This window comes from Xyrauchen texanus, chromosome 36, assembly GCF_025860055.1.
Source record: "Xyrauchen texanus isolate HMW12.3.18 chromosome 36, RBS_HiC_50CHRs, whole genome shotgun sequence".
In the NCBI taxonomy this organism is placed as follows: domain Eukaryota; kingdom Metazoa; phylum Chordata; class Actinopteri; order Cypriniformes; family Catostomidae; genus Xyrauchen; species Xyrauchen texanus.
The window spans coordinates 4,891,702-4,913,337 of NC_068311.1; the positions used below are offsets into that span (position 1 = coordinate 4,891,702).

A 21,636-nucleotide genomic window follows, 5' to 3' on the forward strand; every position below is an offset into this window, starting at 1 on the left:
TCATACTCTGTGTTTGTGTGTGTGTATGAGAGAGAGACTCCTCATTCTCTCTGTGTGCGCGCGCGCGCGTGAGAGAAAGAGAGAAAGACTATCTACCTATCTAAAGTTTTTCAAAGTCCCAATTTAAACAATAGACACTTTTCCACAGACTGTGATGATGCATTTTTGTGTTATACATTTTTATAATATTGTGTTTACATTTATAACATTATGCTTTGTGTTATATTACCCTGGAATTAGTCAAAAAAATAATAATAATTACCACACCTGCAAGGAGGTTTCAATTTTCAATTTCAATTTACAGTACTTTATTAGCATGATTATGTTTACATACAAAATTGCTAACAATAAAACAGTAACCAATAACAATAAAAATAGAATTAAAATAAGGTGCCAGGTAATCAATAAAATAAAAACTATAACAATATATGCTATATAATATCAAATAAAATAAGCATTTATTTTATTATACATGTGTTCTTGTCCAGAGTTTTTCTGGAAGATCATAATTTTAGTTTTTTCAATTTGACTCTCAGAGCCCAGGTCTGACAGTAGTTCTGACACTATTACAGCTGATGAGAGATTGACAGTAAATTTGTCATCTTCTCCCATCTGACTGTCTAAATCCACCACTCTCTATTTTTTCCTCTTCTGGAAGGTCATTCAAAAGTAATAGAGATATTTGCTTTTGCTCTTGGAGCAATTGGTAAGTGAAAAGAAATTATATTTGCTGTGATCTCCCATTCAACCCTGTCGAAGTTTTACCCTGCAAACGTTTACTCTATAGCTAGGTCTATTAGACTACCAACACCTTTGAGTGTGTTGACGAAATGCTAAAATATAATTACTCAATATATTATTTGTTACATATAAAAAAAAATAATAATTACTGCATAATAAATCGGAAGAATGTGATGAATGGTCTTTTTAATCCGCTGAGATTTTACCCGCAGCATTTTAGCTCCGCCTAGTGGTCATTGTTATAAACTACAGTCTGCTAATATTTTTCCTTTGCCATTTATCTGGTCTTACCAGAACGTTTTCTGTTGTGTTTGCATACTAAAATTAACTGTTTAAACATTAAAAATACACATTAATATATTTTATTTTAAAGATTAAATGTAAAAATAAAAAATGACATGTTATGCCTGAAAATCACAGACTGAATAATGCTTTTCATATCCCTGAAAACAGTGAAAACACTTTCAATCAACCTGAACTTTGATCCACTAGCAACTCTTCTGATGGAAATTTACAATAACTGAAGAGAGGTTACTCTCTTTACCGCGTTGCACTCAAGTTATGTTTAATTCTTTCCGATGTATAATGTGTAGGTGTTATATGTGAGCCAGGCTTTGAAGAGTGGCCTTACTTTTATATTTAATGAGACAGAATGACTTTTTGACATTCAGCATTCTTGATTATGCCAGATGAATACAGCAGTCAATGGATCAAATGTTAAGTCAGAGTTATAAATGGGACAAAAACTGAAAGAGTTCTGTCCCGAATAGGTGAGCTTGACCAACAGAGATGTCCCACTGAGCTTTCAGCATGTTAGCACTGGTTAATGTGGACGAGACAGAGGGGTAACAATGTTTTGTATAGGGCAATCTTTGTATAACCTTGTTCTGAATTATCAGAGCTGGTGTCTGTGAAAGGCATTAACAAGCTTCAAAGCACGCTTGAAAACAATTCCTGTGATAACATCTCGTCAGTAGATTTATGCTCTATATTTGGTGCCCAATGATAATAATAACCCAGAGCCAACGGACCGAGGTTTACATAATATGTAAGGCACTTTACAGCCCCATATGAATGATATGACTATGAAGACAAGATGTTTCTATAACTATAGTTATAGAAATCTAAGGTCACTTTTTCTAGGAGGACAATATGTCAAAGAATTAAAAATCCTTGGGCTCTGGAGACATTAAACACACTTACATGCTCAAGCTGACACTATGACAAGAAACTTATCGATTATCTGGAGTCATCGGAGAGAGAATTATCTGCTTATCCACTAGCGACCAAGGTGGATTTTGAGCGTGTCTGGGAAATGTTGGAGGGAAACCGTAGCCGGTGGAATAACATCTGTATCGTGGGAGTCCCAGAAGGGAGTGGAAGAACAGGATATGGTGGAATTCCTGGATGGGCTCTTTCCGAGTTTGCTTGACATAGCAGGCCATAAGCTGGAAATCTAGTGAGCTCACAGGTTTCTGGCTTGGCAATCCGCTGAAGGAGACAGGCCACAAACAATTCTGGACAAATTTCTGAGATCATCTGATAACGCAAAGCGAGGAGTAAAGCAAGGCTTTCTTGGAAGAAAATGTTCTTGTTCCCAGATTTTGCGAACTCGACAAGAGAGAAACATGATCGATTCAAGTAATGCAAGAAACGTTTACATCAGTGGAAGGATGCTTTTGCACTGATATTCCCAGCAAATTGAGAAAAGATGCTAAGGATGGCCGTAAAACAATCACATGCCCACAGCAAGCGATGTCCTTCATAAAGTCAATGGAGTGAGTACGTTATTTTGTGGTACTAACCACCAAGTGGACCGGCTCACTGAACATTCACTTGACTGTTTGAGGATTCTGTGTGCTCTGGAGTTTATTTTTTAGAGCGACACCTTCGGGATGGTTTTGTGGATGAATCTACATGCTCTTAGTGCTTATTCCACGTGTCAGCTGGAGTTTATTTTGTGGAGTATTTCTTGCAAAGTCATTGGAGTAAGTCATTTGTTGCACTCATGTTGCAGCAGAGTGAACCAGCTCACTGAACATTCTTTTGACTGTTTGAAGGATCTGTGCGTTATATTTGTGCTGGTTCTGCCTAGCGGCTGGAGCTTATTTTGTAGTATAACACACCTTCAAGACAGTTTTATGGATGAAGCTACATGCTCTTTGTGTTTATTCTGCCTATTGGCTGGAGTGCGTTTTATAGATTATCTTTTGCTGTGTAATTCTGTCTCACAAAATGTGTATAGAAATGCCAGACATGAGCAACCCAACGGCAAAGTTGTCGTGGGGGTTCTCGTAGGCGTACATGGATTGTTTGAATTTGGAGGGATGGATGCCAGTTGGCACTGTTGTGCACAGGGTTAATGCGCATGTTTGTCTTTTTTCCATTTATTTATTTTTTGTTCTAGGGGATGTTTGGAGTTTGATTGTTACACTAATGTTGGAATGTGGTCTTTATAATCATTTTCTTATATGTCAAAATGTCAAATGTTAATATGAGTGGATTGTCTCTCTCCACATGGAATGTGAATGGGTTGGGGCACCCCATAAAAAGAAGGAAGGTTATTTATTTTCTTTAGCATAAGAGATACAGTATGATACAGTGTTTCTTAAAAAAACGCACCTTTGTCCACAGGAAGCTAAAAAAAATTGAAAGATAGGGGGTGAGCATTTTTTTTATAGTGCTGGCTCGAGTAAGAGCAGGGGAGTCATTACATTGATAAGTAAACATCTACAATTCAAATGTCTCAAACAGAGTAAAGATAAATTAGGAATAGCCATTATTGTTTTAGCTGGGAAGCTTCTGGCTAGATATATAAAACAGAGAGAGTCTTTTTCTACCATTCCCTCAGTGAAAACTGCTAGTGGTGACATATTTACCTGGGCCATTGATATTAATAATGCTTTTAAAGCTACCACTCCTGGAGTCATGAGTTGGAATCCAGGGCATGCTGAGTGACTCCAGACAGGACTCCTAAGCAAACAAATTTTCCTGGTTGCTAGGGGGGGTAAAGTTACATGGGGTAACCTCTTCGTGGTCATGATTAGTGGTTCTCGCTCTCAATGGGGCATGTGGTAATTTATGTGTGGATCGCTGAGAGCAGCATGAGCCTCCACATGCAGATTCTCCACGGTGTCATGAACAACCAGCCACGTAATAAGATGGGAATTGGGCATCCCAAATTGTGAGAAAAGGGGATAAAAAATTTTAAATAATAATGCTTTATAGAATTCTATCTTCATCTTTAAAGTTCCACATCTTTGTCTACTGAAGAGGAAATTAGAAACTTGGTGGAACCATTAGAACTTCCTAAACTTCAAAATTCATTAGAACAGACATCGATGAAACAGTTAGGTTTAATAATAAAACCAACATTATTTATAATGTGCACATTGCACGTATCTGCTGGAGGAAAAAATAAAACAAGCAAAATTATTCACATGCACATCAGTTAAAACGGAAACAAACTTGTCCAGATTCAGTGGGGTCGTCCAAGTGACATCCAAATAATTATTACATTTTAAGAAATCGGAAGCCTGATTGCTAAGTCAAGCAACTGTCAAATGGGTTGCTTTGTTTCATGTTGTGGGTCTTCCTTTCTACATCCGTTGGGCGCTCAGAGCTGCTTGGTTGAGCGTTCCAATTTCTCCCATTCATTTAAATAGAAGCGGTTAATCTTTGCTAAATATTCTCTGGTTATAGTTTATCTGACCAATCAGATAGCGCCTTCCTGATGAATGTTACTGGATCGTCCAATCAGCTATTGCCTTCCTCATGAACTCCTCTCTTGCCATTCTACTTTTTGGAAATGTGCCACCCTCAGCAATGCGGGAGCACCACTGGCCGAACTTCTGGTTACGTAATTATTCATATATTTTTAGACAGCCCTTTCTTAAAGAAATATAAATAATTAAAAAAAAGGAAATATTCTGAAATGTTCCTACAATGTTTTTGTGGATCCAGTAGTAATTTTGGATTGTAGACCTTTGTGTTTGGATATTATTACAAGTAAAGCAAATAATAAATAATTTGGGAGTAAACTGTTATCCCACTAGCCGACTCCAAACTATTTAATTTTGGCCAAAGGTAATAGGATAAAGTCTGCTGGACACAAATAAAAGTGATTAGTTGTGTGATTCCATAGACTTTTATTTTGAAATCACCCGGAAATACTCAATGTAGTATGTGAATTTGGTTGATTACACGTTGATATTTTTAATTTTCGTTACAGGTTATTTACCCACGGATCCTTAGCTGGATGGATGTAGTGAAGTGTACACAATTTTAAATGATTTTGCAAGTTGATAATTAATTTTTAATGGCAAAAAAATAATATATATATAATCAGAACGCTGAATCAGTTGACAGTGAATTGCAAACTTATTAACGACTTGATTTTACCACATTCAGTATGTCTATATCGTTTACTTTTGATAATAGATGTATAATGAGGTATCTTTATGATTGTCTTTGCCTTTAATATGCACGTCATACTTTAGAAACACAATCAGGTGCTCGTCATAACAGACCAAGATGGGGAAAAACAAGGGGAGAGATAGAAGTCCCAGAAGAGACAGTAACACTGACATACCAGGTACGTAACAGCTTGTCCTGTATAATTCAATGCTGGGAGGTTTTAATAATTAAACCTAACACATGATTTAATCTGTTGCTTTGTTAGAGATTTCCTGCACTCACATCCGTAAAGGCACAGACCAAAGCTTACTGAAGAAAGCTGTTTTGAATGAACACTGGAGCTTGTGTCAAGACTGTGAGCCAGAGAGCCAGATGAGATCTCAGAAGATGAACTTCATAAAGAAAGTCCTGCTGTGTGGATGTGCCTGAAATGTGGCCACAGAGTAAGTGCTCAGATTGACTATGTTTGGAACAGCATAGCAATATGTTTGGCCAGCCATAATGCATAAATAGCCTGTGATGATCTTTGTCAGGGTTGTGGGAGATCTTCGGAGAATCAACATGCGATCAAACACTATGAGACACCTCAATCTGACCCCCACTGTTTAGTGCTCAATCTGGATGTCTGGTGTGTCTGGTAGGTGACAAATACACACACACACACACACATCCTTCTCTTTCTGTAGTGTGAACTCTGACCTTCTGCTCTTATGTGACACAAAGGTGTTATATCTGTGATGAAGAAGTTCAGTATTCCAGCACAGGGCAGCTGGCACAGCTGGTGAAAAGCATTAGAAAACAAGTGCTGCCAGATTCCAGCAAGAAAACCTCAGACAAGTGTAAGTGGCACTTTTTTATTATTGAAATAACTTCTGCCTTTGCATTTTTTTAGAATCATGTTTAGTCATACAATACTATCAGTAGTTGTACATCAGCCAGTACTGATGTTGGAGAAAGCTGATGTTATTTATAGCAAATGAGTCATGCAAAAATAGCTGAAATGAAACAAAATAGTTTTCATGTATACAGTGTTAAGTAAAAATTAACAAAATAATATGGAAATAATGAAAACAAGCTGTCAATGTGGTGCTAGCACTTTTGGTCATACATTGGTGAAAGATGCACTATGATATGAGTTTTTGTGGTAGAAACACTATGACAAGTGAATAGTCCCACCGGGATTGTCCGACAAGAATTAATGCAAATTAAACCGTTTTCCGCATTATTTGCAATTTTGTATAAATAAGGAAATCGGATCACTTTTCTCCATGTTTGCCAGTGGAACATATTTTTTTATTATATATAAATCCCCTTTCCTCCTGAATTATGGAATGCCCAATTCCCACTACTTACTAGGTCCTCATGGTGGCGCGGTTACTCGCCTCAATCCAGGTGGCGGAGGACAAGTCTCAGTTGCCTCTACATCTGAGAAAGTCAATCCGAGCATCTTATCATGTGGCTCGTTGTGCATGACACTGCGGAGACTCACAGCATGTGGAGGGTCATGCTACTGATGCTACTCGATGCGCCCCATTGAGAGCTAGAACCACTTAATCTTAACCACAAGGAGTTTACCCCATGTGACTCTTCCGTCCCTAGCAACTGGGCAATTTGGTTGCTTAGGAGACCTGGCTGGAGTCACTCAGCACACCCTGGATTCAAACTTGCCACTCCAGGGGTGGTAGTCAGCGTCAATACTCACTGAGCTACCCAGGCCCCAAATGCTTAAAGTTTAACACAGTCGAGACATCTCCATCTGCACAGCCGCCATTCTGTCATATCCACATAGGGTTGTGAACTCTCCCATATTAGCCGGGATGTCCCGTATTTTGGCCAAAATGATGACATCCCATACAGTCTGCGATTTGTCCTATATTGTAGAGCCTAGACACTCAAGAGTGATCGTAATGCATTCACTATCCAAATCCTTATAGCACTCTTCAGGAGAGTAGTGCGCAGTGCAGGTTGATGATGGTCAGAGATAATTTTGAGTGTTCACATAATGCACTGTTGCCATGGAAAATGACACACACAAAAACATGCCGTTCATGTCATATATTCTCATAAAGTTAATACAATGTGATTAGAATTTAAAGTGCTCAATAATTGCAGTTATCTCAATCATTTACAGTTAGATCAAATGATCACTATCTGGAGATGTAATAATCGAAACAGGTCTAATTATTAATAAATCTGTGTTTTTAGTTTTCTTTAGGTTTATTGTAGGTCTACTTTTATAACCATACAAAGGTTTATTTGCTAAATTTTACAATCAAAGAATTAAATATGGGCCTTCCATTGAACTCGTATTAGCCATATTGTGGGTTTCACCTCTTGTGTGTATTTGTTATTTTTTCCTTGCTTACTGCATATTCAGTTATTATTCAATAATGATTTACAGATAATTGCACTTATACCATCAGTGACACAAATTACAGTAAACTATGATTTATTTTGTGACTTATCACTGCAAAACAACAAAAAAATGCTGCAAATGGGAATGCAGTTTTTGGGGAAATCAAGAAATGCTTTTAAATTCTAGTTTGGTAGATATTTGAGTAAATTATTTGAGGGAGTAGACCTGATATCTTTTGAATTTATGGCTGTTTTCACACTTCTCTGTTTTAGTCATGTTTTTTCCAAAGTATAATCCTATATCAATAGCAGTTCACTTCAGCTATGTAGAGTGAATAAGGTTCATACTAGATGTAGATGACTTCACACCAACTAAATGAACCAAACTCTAGATGCCTTCACACCAACTAAACGAACCAAACTCTAGATGCCTTCACACAAACTAAACAAACCAAACTCTAGATGCCTTCACACCAACTAAATTCTAGATGCCATCACACAAACTAAACAAACCAAACTCTAGATGCCTTCACACAAACTAAACAAACCAAACTCTAGATGCCTTCACACCAACTAAACAAACCAAACTCTAGATACCTTCACATCAACTAAACAAACCAAACTCTAGATACCTTCACATCAACTAAACAAACCAAACACTAGATGCCTTCACACCAACTAAATTCTAGATGCCTTTACACAAACTAAACAAACCAAACTCTAGATGCCTTCACACAAACTAAACAAACCAAACTCTAGATGCCTTCACACAAACTAAACAAACCAAACTCTAGATGCCTTCACACAAACTAAACAAACCAAACTCTAGATACCTTCACATCAACTAAACAAACCAAACTCTAGATACCTTCACATCAACTAAACAAACCAAACTCTAGATACCTTCACATCAACTAAACAAACCAAACTCTAGATACCTTCACATCAACTAAACAAACTAAACTCTAGATGCTTTCACACCAACTAAACAAACCAAACTCTAGATACCTTCACATCAACTAAACAAACTAAACTCTAGATACCTTCACATCAACTAAACAAACCAAACTCTAGATACCTTCACATCAACTAAACAAACCAAACTCTAGATGCTTTCACACCAACTAAACAAACCAAACTCTAGATACCTTCACATCAACTAAACAAACCAAACTCTAGATGCCTTCACATCAACTAAACAAACTAAATTCTAGATGCCTTCACACCAACTAAACAAACCAAACTCTAGATACCTTCACATCAACTAAACAAACTAAATTCTAGATGCCTTCACACAAACTAAACAAACCAAACTCTAGATGCCTTCACACAAACTAAACAAACCAAACTCTAGATGCCTTCACACAAACTAAACAAACCAAACTCTAGATGCCTTCACACAAACTAAACAAACCAAACTCTAGATGCCTTCACACCAACTAAATTCTAGATGCCATCACACCAACTAAACAAACCAAACTCTAGATGCCTTCACACAAACTAAACGAACCAAACTCTAGATGCCTTCACACCAACTAAACAAACCAAACTCTAGATACCTTCACACCAACTAAACTCTAGATGCCTTCACACCAACTAAACAAACCAAACTCTAGATGCCTTCACACAAACTAAACAAACCAAACTCTAGATGCCTTCACACCAACTAAACAAACCAAACTCTAGATACCTTCACATCAACTAAACAAACCAAACTCTAGATACCTTCACATCAACTAAACAAACCAAACTCTAGATACCTTCACATCAACTAAACAAACCAAACACTAGATGCCTTCACACCAACTAAATTCTAGATGCCATCACACAAACTAAACAAACCAAACTCTAGATGCCTTCACACAAACTAAACAAACCAAACTCTAGATGCCTTCACACAAACTAAACAAACCAAACTCTAGATGCCTTCACATCAACTAAACAAACCAAACTCTAGATACCTTCACATCAACTAAACAAACCAAACTCTAGATACCTTCACATCAACTAAACAAACCAAACTCTAGATACCTTCACATCAACTAAACAAACCAAACTCTAGATGCCTTCACACCAACTAATCGAACCAAACTCTAGATGCCTTCACACCAACTAATCGAACCAAACTCTAGATGCCTTCACACCAACTAATCGAACCAAATTCTAGATGCCTTCACACCAACTAAACGAACCAAACTCTAGATGCCTTCACACCAACTAAACGAACCAAACTCTGGATGCCAAATAACTCTAGTGTGAATGTACCCTTAGTGATTATATCCAAATATTTTGACACTTTATTTGGTCAATTTGACCTAATGTTTTAAAATAATGTGTTAAAATCTACTAAAGACACTAGTTTCTGTTAAAAAAATTAATAAATAAATAAATTACATTTGTATAATGGAATAAAATGCATACTTGCTCTACAGTGAGTAAAACGGAAGAGAGTGTAGAGGAGAATCCTGCTGGGCAGATGCTGGATGAAGAGAAAGGGAACAAAGAGAGCCAGAAGACCAACTCAAAACATTGCTTTCCCAAAAAGTTGAAAACAGCCACCACAGAAAATTCTGGTTCTGTGTGTGTCAGGGGTCTCAATAATCTCGGCAACACGTGTTTCTTCAATGCTGTTGTGCAGGTAACAAAACCATAAATGCAAAAGTCCAAAATACTGGAAATATTGAAAACCGTCTACAAAGATGTGTGATGTTTTTTTCTCTCTCTCTGCATGGCAGAATTTATCACAGACGCAGTTTTTGAGACATTTGTTGAACCAGATTACAGATGAAAAGAGCTGCTGTCTCACCATCACACCTGCACTGTCCTCTGAGCTGGTACTGATGCCAAGACCCTCAGTACATTCCTCTCTGTCTCCTTTTATTTAATTAATGGGGTAAAATGACTTTATCACATCACCTTATGTTTTCAGGAGCCTCTACAGCTCCAGCTGGAAAGGCCCGGGTCACTCACGCTGGCTATGTGTCAATTGCTGAATGAAATCCAGGAGACCAAAAGAGGTGTCGTGACCCCTAAAGAACTCCTCACACAAGTATGTAAAAAGTAAGTATATGCACAAAATTGTATCCCATATAATAAGATGAATTCTGTGTGTTTTATCACTGAAAGCTGTATTTATTTATTCATACAGTATTTATTAGCATATATAACAATGATTACTTCATAGTGTCTATATTGTAATACAGTGTAGATGATTGCAAGAGAAAATGCTTTATTTTCCTCATGTGTTTGTTTGAGCTACATTTCAAAATGGGAGTCCTCAGTGTTTTTCACAGTCTAAAGTCCTGCGTTACGCACCAAATCTTGTTTTGTTATTTGACAATGAACTGCATCTGGGATTTTATGTATTTTGGACTCTCATTGTCTTTATCTCAGTAAAATCAATAGTTTTTAGTTTCAGATGTAACCAGGATGGTTACAGAGATTAAGCGAGTAGTATTCAACTGGTCATGTGGTTTTAAAATGGCAGCCCCCTTGTGTGGACCCTCTCCATGTAGAATAAAACAGCTTTCATAAGGTTACTGATTTGACTGGAGCCTTAATTTTAATGTGAGTGCTCATGATTTCATACATATATTGCAAAATTACAATTCATGTCTTTAGGAGTTAAATGAGTGACCTTTAATTTAAAAGTTTAACATTCAACATTTAACATTGATTTTCAAAACTATTGGCCAATTAATTGGTTATCAGCTTCCACCAGTTTAGTTCACGTTATCGGAAAAATCCAATATTAGTCGGCCTCTATTAATAATAGGTTTTCTAGAGATTGACCGATATAGTTTCTTTTATGACTGAAACGATACTGATTATTTTTGTGTTCAAGGGTCTCATAACAACTGATATGCAAAACTTATTTTTATTTCTGACGCTGTGTCTCGCTGTATTTTCAGTGACTTGCGCATGAGTGCAGCGTTAAGGCATCCGTTATGTACCGACTTTAAAAAGATTGACAGATACTTGAAAATGCTGTCTGTCATTTTCACAGATAAAAAAAACAAGAAACTCACCTAAACCATCTTTTTATGGTATATAAGACTATGCTGCTTCACTCTCTCTCTGTATCTGCATGTGCGTGCTTGCATGCCTGCACGAGAGAGAGAGAGAGAGAGAGAGAGAGAGCGAGGCGCTAAAGCAGCACTTTCAATGCAAAAATAATTACCAGTAGTGTAACTTACTTTTAAAAGTTTTTGTATATAAGGTTAGATGCATTTGGGAGTTTTTATTCTGATAAAACTGGATGTTATAAAAAAAATTTGTTCCTTACAGTTCCTTTTTGATTTATCACTGGTTTGTGGTTTATAATGAAAAATATGTGAAGGAAAAAAGGTCTTGGACAGTTTAATTGTTTAAGAATCCTTTGCTTTTTGTTGGAGCTGTGGTGTAACAGTTTAGCTCACATTTCTCCAGACACAAACAGGTTTGAAACTAGCCTGCATCTAGTCCCAATCCCATTCTCCCCGTTGTTTTCTGTTGTGTCTACTGTCACAACCAAAATATTGCAAATAGTCCAAAAAAATCCTTTAAAATGTGCTGTCTGATGTGTGTGACTGTCATGTTGTACGCAGAGCGGCACGGTTTAAAGGCTTTCAGCAGCAGGACAGTCAAGAGTTGCTGCGATACCTTCTAGACGGCATGAGGGCAGAGGAAGTGAAAGTAGGCACCTCTAACCGTAAATGAACCCGTTTTAAATTAAAAACATTAAAATTAATTTGTATGCATTTTAACAGACTAGATGTGAGAGATTAAATGTGTATCATAGACTTTCACAGCTGTCTGTCTGTCTTGTTTTTTCCTCACATTTAACTCTGTGAGAGAAGCCTTTTAGGAATCTCTTACGGCATATTTTTGCTTTTAAACTTGTCTGAGACATTTATTTAATTCTAAATAGATATTCATTTAAATGTCATGTATTTTTCAGAGAGTAAATTCAGGAATTTTGGAGGCTTTTAAAAACGGTGGCAAATGCTTGGAAGCTGAGCAGGCGAAGAAGGTTATAAAAGGTATATTTTAGTTAATGATAATGAGTTGTCTTTAATGACATATTGTAACGTTATGTTTAAGGACTATTTCAGAATTATTATTCTTTTAATCCATAAATCTTCTGCCTTCATACAGCTGAAATGTTTTGTTAAACTTCTAAAACAATGAATCATCCCACGAGGCTCTATTGCACAATATTAAATATTATATGATTTTAACCTTCCATCCACCACGGTTTCAACAGAGTATGAGAAAAATGGTGCGCCCAAGAACTTTGTGGACCAGGTGTTTGGTGGAGAGATGACCAGCACCTTGATGTGTAAAGAGTGCAGAACTGTGTCTTTGGTGACTGAGATATTTTTGGATCTTTCACTTCCTGTAGCTGATGAGGTAAACCTGTTTCTGTTGTGAACATATTTTAATTAACATTAAATCTTCTGTATTTCACACATGCAGACCATACTATGACAAAGAAAGATTTCTTAAAAATGATAATGCTCAAAAGCAGATATTGAGAGGTGCTTATGTCTATTTAAAAAAAAACAATGTCTTCCCTTTTCTCCTCAATTTGGATTGCCCAATGCGCTCTAAGTCCTCAGGGTGGCGTAGTGACTCGCCTCAATCCGGGCATCTTATCACTAGACGTTTTGAGCGAGTTACCGCGGAGACATGGCGCATGTGGAGGCCTCACGCTATTCTCTGCAGCAACCATGCACAACTCACCATGCGCATTTGGTTTTTCATGTTACCAAAATGTTTTTTAAATATTTGTTTTTATTGGAGAAGCAGGATTTCTTAATTTATGACATTGAAGTAAAAGTTTCAGTAGCTCCTTTCCATTAACAAAAAACAGAAAAATAAACTTGTTAATAACAATATAAAATAAAATAAGGTGATTTAGAAAAAAAAAGGAAAAACTCCTGCTCTTTTTTTTGTACATCAATACAATAACGTAAAACAAATAATAATAAAATCATGTAGTAATAATAATAATCATTTAATAATATATTACCTTTTGGATTTTTTGTACTCCAATACGATAATTATAATAATAATAAAATCATTTAATAATATTAAAAATTTAATTTGGAGAGATTTTATTTTAATTGTATTTTTTACTCCATTTTTTTGTATTTTTTAGGTAAATGATTTTATTGGTGGTGTAGTGGTCTAAGCACATAACTGGTAATCTGGTAATCAGAACCCCACAGTCACCACCATTGTGTCCTTGAGCAAGGCACTTAACTCCAGGTTGTTCCGGGCGGATTGTCCCTGTAATAAATGCACTGTAAGTCGCTTTGGATAAAAGCGTCTGCCAAATGCATAAATGTAAATGCAAATGGTTTTCAAATTGTATAGTCTTTCTCCTCAAACCCTCCTTCAAGATGTAGGGTAGAAGTGAATTCTTTAAACCATAATTTTACAGTGGGAATGTCATTTTTCTTCCAAAAACACAGTATTAAGTTTTGGGCTGTGATTTAAACCAAAATCAAACGGCTCATGTTGAATATTCTTAGTTTGCCAAAATCTTTGTGCTGTAAAGTTCCAGCATGTTCTGGGGTGGTAAACAGGTTTGACTGTCTCCTTCAGGCCTACAGGAAGAAGAATCAGAAGAAAGTCATCCAGCATCGCAGCAATGTAAGAGAGGATGGTGATCAGGACGCCACGACTTCTCTGGCTAATGGGAACAAAGACATGCCTACTGGAAAAGGAAGCAAGTACCAGCAGAAGAAATCCAAAAAACAGGCCAAGAAACAAGCCAAGGTAAAAACACTGGAGTATTATGGGTTAAATAAAAGCAACAAAACCAGAAGTTCACCTGCTTAGAAAAGTAGTTCCACTGCAAAAGGATGATTTAGACTTCAACAGCAAACAAATAAGCTGCACAATTTTGTTTTCAAACCCTCAAGAAAAGACGTCCATTGGAAGTGCATTACTGTAAACATGCTTTTCCTTTGATTTTACAAACAGAGAAATTGGTCAAAGTTATTTTGTATGGTATTTAGGAGATACTTAAGAAAGCCTAAGTTGTTTTTAACCTGGAAAGACTTTAAATGAAGTTTGAATAATTATGTCTACTCTTTTAATTATATTTTTTCGTTGTCATAGCACATGTTCTAATAATGTCATAGTCACAATAGTACAGTACAGACATGCTGCATTGTTGACCTCCGTTTCTATAGAATCAGAGGCGGCAACAGAAATTGGGCAGCAAGGTCACTCTGGATGCTCTGACAAATCAGAACGCAACCAGTAACCCAGATTCAGCAGACACACCTGTTCAGAGTGTATCAACCAATGGGAGCGGTGATGCAGAAATGGACGAAAAAACCCAAGAAGATTTGAGCCAATCACCCATTTTGAACACCTCAGAACAGGAACATGAGAAACCGCTCACACAAAAAGAAGATGAAAATGATGAGGAACCTGAAGAAGAACCTGCTACTTCAATCAACAACTGCTTTACTGCGTTATCGGAAGACCAGATCTCTGAAGATATGTCTGTGGAAGGAGAAAAGGGGGAGGAATTGAATGAAGATGAAGAAGAGGGTGGTGCTGCATGTGATGGGATAGTAGAAGAACTGGATACCTTGTCACTAAACGCAACTTCAGAAGGACCTCAAAGGGCGATTGAGAATGGGGATGATGCCTTGGAAAATGCTAAGGAATACACAGTGGTCAATCAAGATCCTGAGCTTGCGTTTCACACGCTGGCCACCAGAGCGTCGCCAGAGAAGCTTGAGTGTTCGGTGGAGTCCTGTCTGTACCAGTTCACTGAGGTGGAACATCTCGCCGAGAACAACAGACTGATGTGTGTAACCTGTACCAAACGACAGACTGGACCTAAAGCCTCAAACGGTAATACCATCACCTTTTACGCTTTTTCATATTTGGATAATAAAGTTAGCCCTTTTCCCCACGTGTCTCAAATGCATCTCCTGTGACAAAATATATCATCAAAGTAGTCCATACATCTTGTACACTATATTCAAAGTCTTCTGAATCCATACGATAACTTTGTGTGAGGAGCAGAAGACTCTTGAAATGTAAAATCTTTTCTGAAATCTTTCCCTCTGCCGTAGCTCTCAAACCAAGTTTTTCAATGGCCAATGTCAATCCCGATAACATAATACAATAAAAACAACAGCAAATCAGATGTACACAACATTTCTAAAGTGAAACAAACACTTATTTCATGTGATATTTACTCAAATTTGCATAACCTTGCAAAGAAAAAAGAACTTGAAAACAGAAAGTGTTGACCGTTTATTGACAAATATATTGGTAGATTTTAGAGCTAACACTTCTGTTAATCGGCCATGCAAACACTTATTGGCTGATGCTGATAATCACAAAATTGACAAATATCATCCGGTTAATCGTCCTGGCCGATGTATTGTCCCATCACTAATCCAGATGATGATTGGATCGCAATGCCTTTCTAAGACTCCTGGCTCACAGTTTACATCTGTATATAGTATTGTTCACATTTTTGGATCACTCAAGACAAATGCTAATACTAGTTATGGATAGATAAATCGGCCAGGCCAATTAATCAGCAGATAACTGTACCTGCTTGGCCGAATAACCGAAGTTGGCATTCCGCCTAGTGTAACTTCCAAAATCTACCGAAAGTCTTGTCAACGGATTATGTCTATTTTCTGCTTTCAAATACATGTTGTTGGAGTGGTGGTGGCGTAGTGGGCTAAAGCACATAACTGTTAATCAGAACTGTTCAGTAGGTCGCTGGTTCGACCCCCACGGCCGCCACTATTGTGTCCTTGAGCAAGGCACTTAACTCCAGGTTGCTCCATGGGGATTGTCCGTGTAATAAGTGCACTGTAAGTTGCTTTGGATAAAAGCGTCTGCCAAATGCATAAATGTAAATGTAAATTGTCTGAAATAAGTTTTGTTATCGGCCACTCTTGTCTCTAGATATAGGTATTGGCAAAGTCATATCGGTTGACCACCACTTAATACCAGGTGTAAATTTGGCTTGCCATTTTTGTTACTAAACAGGAAACTTGGTTGTAAAGCAGTTCAATGGAAAGGAGGAGGTGAGAACCGGATTGACAATATAAATAATATTTGTAATAAAGACTAAAACCAAAAGACACAAACACACACATAGGACAGACAGCTGCCCGTAAACGTTCTCTCTGTGTCGCACCACCGTCCGCAGTCGGCCTTTATCCCTCTCGGGAGGCTTGATTAGCCTGATAAGGGACCGGGTTTGTGAAATCACGACCCGGGCCCCGCCCTCCGCCCTGTCATATTTGGTGTTTGCATGTCTTGATTAAACTCTTGTTGTGAAAGCAGTGATTCTCTGGCAGCTAAAATGAAACCAAAAGCAATTTATTTGTCATGTATTCAGGTTGTAAGAAAGCAGTTTACAGAGATGCACTGAAGCAGATGCTGATCTCCTCTCCTCCACCAGTGCTTACACTTCACCTGAATAGATTCCAACAGGTAACACCTGGACCTTCCTCTCCCAAACCTCATCACCTGCCCCACTCAAAATCTGCCATAGATTTCTGTAGAATTGAAGATTCCCATCATTCAAAGTTCAAGTTGAATCCTCTACTTCATGCATATTTGTGTATTAAATATTTTATGCTTTCAGCTACCAATAAGAGTGGAGTATTCTCAGGTCTGTTTAACAAATTTTACAGGTTTTTCAAATTTGCGAATAATATGGTAAAAAAAAAAAAAAAAAGTAATCTTAAAGACATGTGTCAGAATTTTGACTATGAATTTTGATTGAATGCGTTAATTTAGTGCAATTTTAATTAAATAAAAAAGTAACTCGTTAAAAAAAATGTATGTTCCTGCCATCGGACCACCTTGATGTCGAATTTGGGGCAGTAAAGGGCAGTCAGTGCTCCAACTGTAATGGCAATGTGCCTCGACAAACCAACGAGCCGTTGGACCGAGCACGACAGAATGCAGGGTTCACGAGATGCGTTTTTCAAGTTTTAACCATGTATAACTTGACATAGCATGCTAAAAATATAGCTTGTGTGACTAGAGATGCTGAAAAATACTCAGACATAACACAACCAAAAGCATCCGTCTGATGAATGATTATGCATAGACCAACAATTGAAAATGGCACAGAGGAAAATACGACAATAATGTTATATTCACTCATGGAAATAAAACAAAATTATTTTTGACATTGAAGCCACTTTTTGCATCTTCTAAATGCTTGTCTGCTGCCACAATTTATGTATTGTGTATGATATAATATTTCGGGGGGCCTTTCTCATTAAATATTGATATGCAATTAATTGTAATTTTGATTAATTAATCTGCATAGCATGTAATTAATTTGATAACATCACAGCATTTTTTTGCATTTATTTGTATGTTGTTTTCTAGGTTGCATACAGTATTTCTAAGGTGAACCGACACGTTCAGTTCCCTCAAATCCTGGATCTTGCGCCATTCTGCTCTTTAAACTGCAAGGTGAGCAACTCATCTTTCCATTGACAATATCGACCTAATCATTCCTCTTCACACCATCCATCCATTAAAGAGATATTGAAGTGGCAATTTGAGTAATTACAGTAACCCATTTGTGTCACTGTATTTTTAGGGAGTGAAAGAAGACGAGACACGAGTTCTGTATAGCCTTTATGGTATAGTGGAACACAGTGGCACAATGCGTTCTGGACACTATACGGCATATGTTAAATCACGACCTTCCACATGGAACTCTGTAGAAAACAGATCCACTACTGTTTGTGAGTATCAGTGCTGTCTAAAATGCTATGACTTATTGGAGCTGTGACCTAGGGGTTGGCACATGTGCTATGACAAGTTCAGCCTTGGTGCTTTAGTGGGCGGCAGAGCTTTTAGTCTGGCTTGCGATGTAGCTTGACAGCGCCTAATAACAATGTGCTTTTATTACATGGAAAAGAGCAGTGTGAATAGTCTTCAAAACATCTCCCTTTGTGTTACACAGAAGAAAATGAGCCTGTGTTTGTGACGTTTTGATTAATATTCATTAACACTCATCTTCTCATAGCAGGTAATGGTGAGGTCAGTAAAGGATCCTGGTTTCACATAAGCGACAGCAGCGTCCACCCAGTTACAGAAGCCAAAGTGCAGAGTTCTCAAGCCTACCTCCTGTTCTACGAAAGGATCTCATAACACACGTTAAGAAATCATCTTCAAAACAAAGGGCTGCTGATGCTGAAATCCAACTCTGCTGCTGGGAAATCGTGTTGGAGGAATAGTTCAACCACGAATGGAAAAAAAAAAGTTTTTTTGTATGAGCATCTTCTGTTATCATTGTATTATCAGCTGCTGTTCCTATAAAACACATTGATGATGTCACTTATTTTTAATTAATATGCCAATTGGTGATTTTGAAATTAATGAAACTGTTTCCATACCTCTAGAAATGATAGAATGGTTTGACAAGGGTTTGGTTTGTTTTTGGTTTTCATACAGCATTCCTCGTACAGAGAATATCAGAATATTTCCAGACTTGACAAGAACCATGTTGCCAAGACTTTGGGTGAATCTCATAAAGACCTTTCTAGTCATATTTTACCCTAAAATAATCCTAATAAAAATGTCTGCATATATATATAGATTGGCAGCCAAAAATTGTGAATAATGTAAAGATTTTGCTCTTATGGAAAAACATGGGCAGTTCTATTCAGAAGTGTCCTGCAACTGATCACATATATGTGATCCATATATAGTCAGGACATTAATAATGTGAAAAATTACAATTTGAAAATAAATGTCAGAATATCTTAAACCAATAAGTTCTCATCAAAAAATCCTCCACATGCAGTTATGACAGCTTTGCAGATTTTTGTCATTCTAGCTGTCAATTTGTCCAGATACTCGGGTGACATTTCACCCCGCACTTGCCATGGATGTGGCCGTATTGTCGGGCACTTCTCACGCACCTTACAATCTAGCTGATTCCACAAAAGCTCAATGGGGTTTAAATCCATAACACTCTTTTCCAATGATCTGTTGTCCAATATCTGTTTCTTTGCCCACTCTAACCATTTCTATTTGTTTTTTTTTTGTTTCAAAAGTGGCTTTTTCTTTGCAATTCTTCCCATAAGGTCTGCCCCCCTGAGTATTCTCTACTGATTTACATTAAACTGGTGTTGAGCGGGTAGAATTCAATGAAGCTGTCAGCTGGAGGACATGTGAGGCGTCTATTTCTCAAACTAGAGACTCTGATGTACTTATCCTGTTTAGTTGTACATCTGGTCTTCCACATCTCATTCTGTCCTTGTTAGAGCCAGTTGTCCTTTGTCTTTGAAGACTGTAGAGTACACCTTTATATGAAATCTTTTTGGGGGAATTTCAAGCTTTGTATAACCTTCGTTCCTCAAAACAATGATTGACGAGTTTCTAGAGAAAGCTGTTTCTTTTTTTGCCATTTTTGACCTTATATTGACCTTAAGCCATGCCAGTATATTGCATACTGTGGCAACCCAAAAACAAACACAAAGACAATGTTAAGCTTTATTTAACCAGATAGGTTTCAAATGTGTTTGATATAATGGCAAGTGATTGTACCAAATTAGCAATTTAGCATGATTACTCAAGGATAAGGTGTTGGAGTGATGGCTGCTGGAAATGGGGCCTGTCTAGATTTGATTTTTTTTTTTGAAATAGTGATGGTGCTGTTTTCTTTACATCAGTAATGTCCTGATTGTACTTTGTGATCAGTTGAATGCCACTTTAGTGAATTAAGGTACCAATTTCATTCTGAAACAGCAAAATCTGTACATTATTCCAAACCTTTGGCAGCCAGTGTGTGTATGTATGTATGTATGTGTATATATATATATATATATATATATATATATATATATATATATATATATATATATAAAGCTCTGGAAGAAATTAAGAGACCACTGCAAATCTTTCAGTTTCTCTGGATTTACTATTTATTAGTGTGTGTTTGAGGAAAATTTACATTTTTGTTTTATTCTATGAACTATTGAAAACATTTCTCCCAAATTCCAAATAAAAATATTGTCATTTAGAGCATTTCATTTCAGAAAATGACAACTGGTCAAAATAACAAAAAGATGCAGTGTTTTCAGTCCTCGGATAATGCAAAAAAACAAGTTCATATTCATTTATAAACATCACAATACTAATGTTTTAACTTACGAAGAGTTTCACATTACTGTTGGATGACTTTATGCAACTCCTGGTGCAAAAATTCAAGCATCTCGGCATTGTTTGAGGGCTTGTGGCCATCCATCTTCCTCTTGATCACATTGCAGAGGTTTTCAATGGGGTTCATATTTGGAGATTGGGCTGGACATGACAGGGTCTTGATCTGGTGCTCCTCCATCCACACCTTGATTGACCTGACTGTGTGGCATGGAGCATTGTCCTGTTGGAAAACCCAATCCTCAGAGTTGGAGAACATTGTCAGAGCAGAAGGAAGCAAGTTTTCTTCCAGGATTACCTTGTACATGGCTTGATTCATGCATCCTTCACAAAGACATATCTGTTGATTCCAGCCTTGCTGAAGCACCTCCAGATCATCACCGATATCAGGCTGATTCATCTTTGTTAAGAACGCATGAAATTATTATTATATTTAAATTACAATTGAGCAGATCAAAATCTTATTCTCATTACTCTAAGTAAACAAATATTTTCAATACAGTAATGACAGTCATCATGTCTGGACACAATGTATTTGGACAAATCAGTGTAAACTAAAATCAGTACACAAATACTACAATGTTACCAATACTACCAATTGTACTATACAAATGTATTTCTAAAATCTTGATCTATTTACAACTTAATGTTACAATACAAAAAAAAAATCAACAAAAGTCTTCATTTTCTTTATGCAAAATATAATTTCTTATATGTATAATTTGTTCAAATATGACCAGGTCATGTCTTTACAGTTTTTATGAGATTCATCCTTTTCAAGCAATCACAAATTGTTTTCCATATATACTGTATAGATTTTTTTTATATATAAGCATTATTATATTTAAATAAATACCTTCCTTTCCTCAACAACATTGCAACATCTTCGTCTGGCATGAATTTGACTTGTTGAAGTTAAATTTGTTTGCAATTTATGAACTTTTCAAAAATCCT

The 21,636-nt window shown here is 37.0% G+C and overlaps 1 protein-coding gene across 1 annotated transcript; it reads left to right on the forward strand.

Annotated features, from left to right (window-relative positions):
- The first annotated feature begins 4,936 nt into the window (after positions 1-4,936).
- On the forward strand, positions 4,937-21,608 carry LOC127629572 (ubiquitin carboxyl-terminal hydrolase 16-like). Its single transcript, XM_052106672.1, is given in 17 exon segments — positions 4,937-5,335; positions 5,423-5,524; positions 5,527-5,600; positions 5,691-5,794; positions 5,881-5,996; positions 9,945-10,150; positions 10,248-10,346; positions 10,442-10,572; positions 12,099-12,186; positions 12,452-12,533; positions 12,758-12,903; positions 14,104-14,277; positions 14,697-15,372; positions 16,889-16,983; positions 17,896-17,982; positions 18,113-18,260; positions 18,545-21,608. Coding segments are annotated over 17 exon segments (2,514 nt in total). The 5' UTR covers positions 4,937-5,274; the 3' UTR covers positions 18,670-21,608.
- Positions 21,609-21,636: the final 28 nt, after the last annotated feature.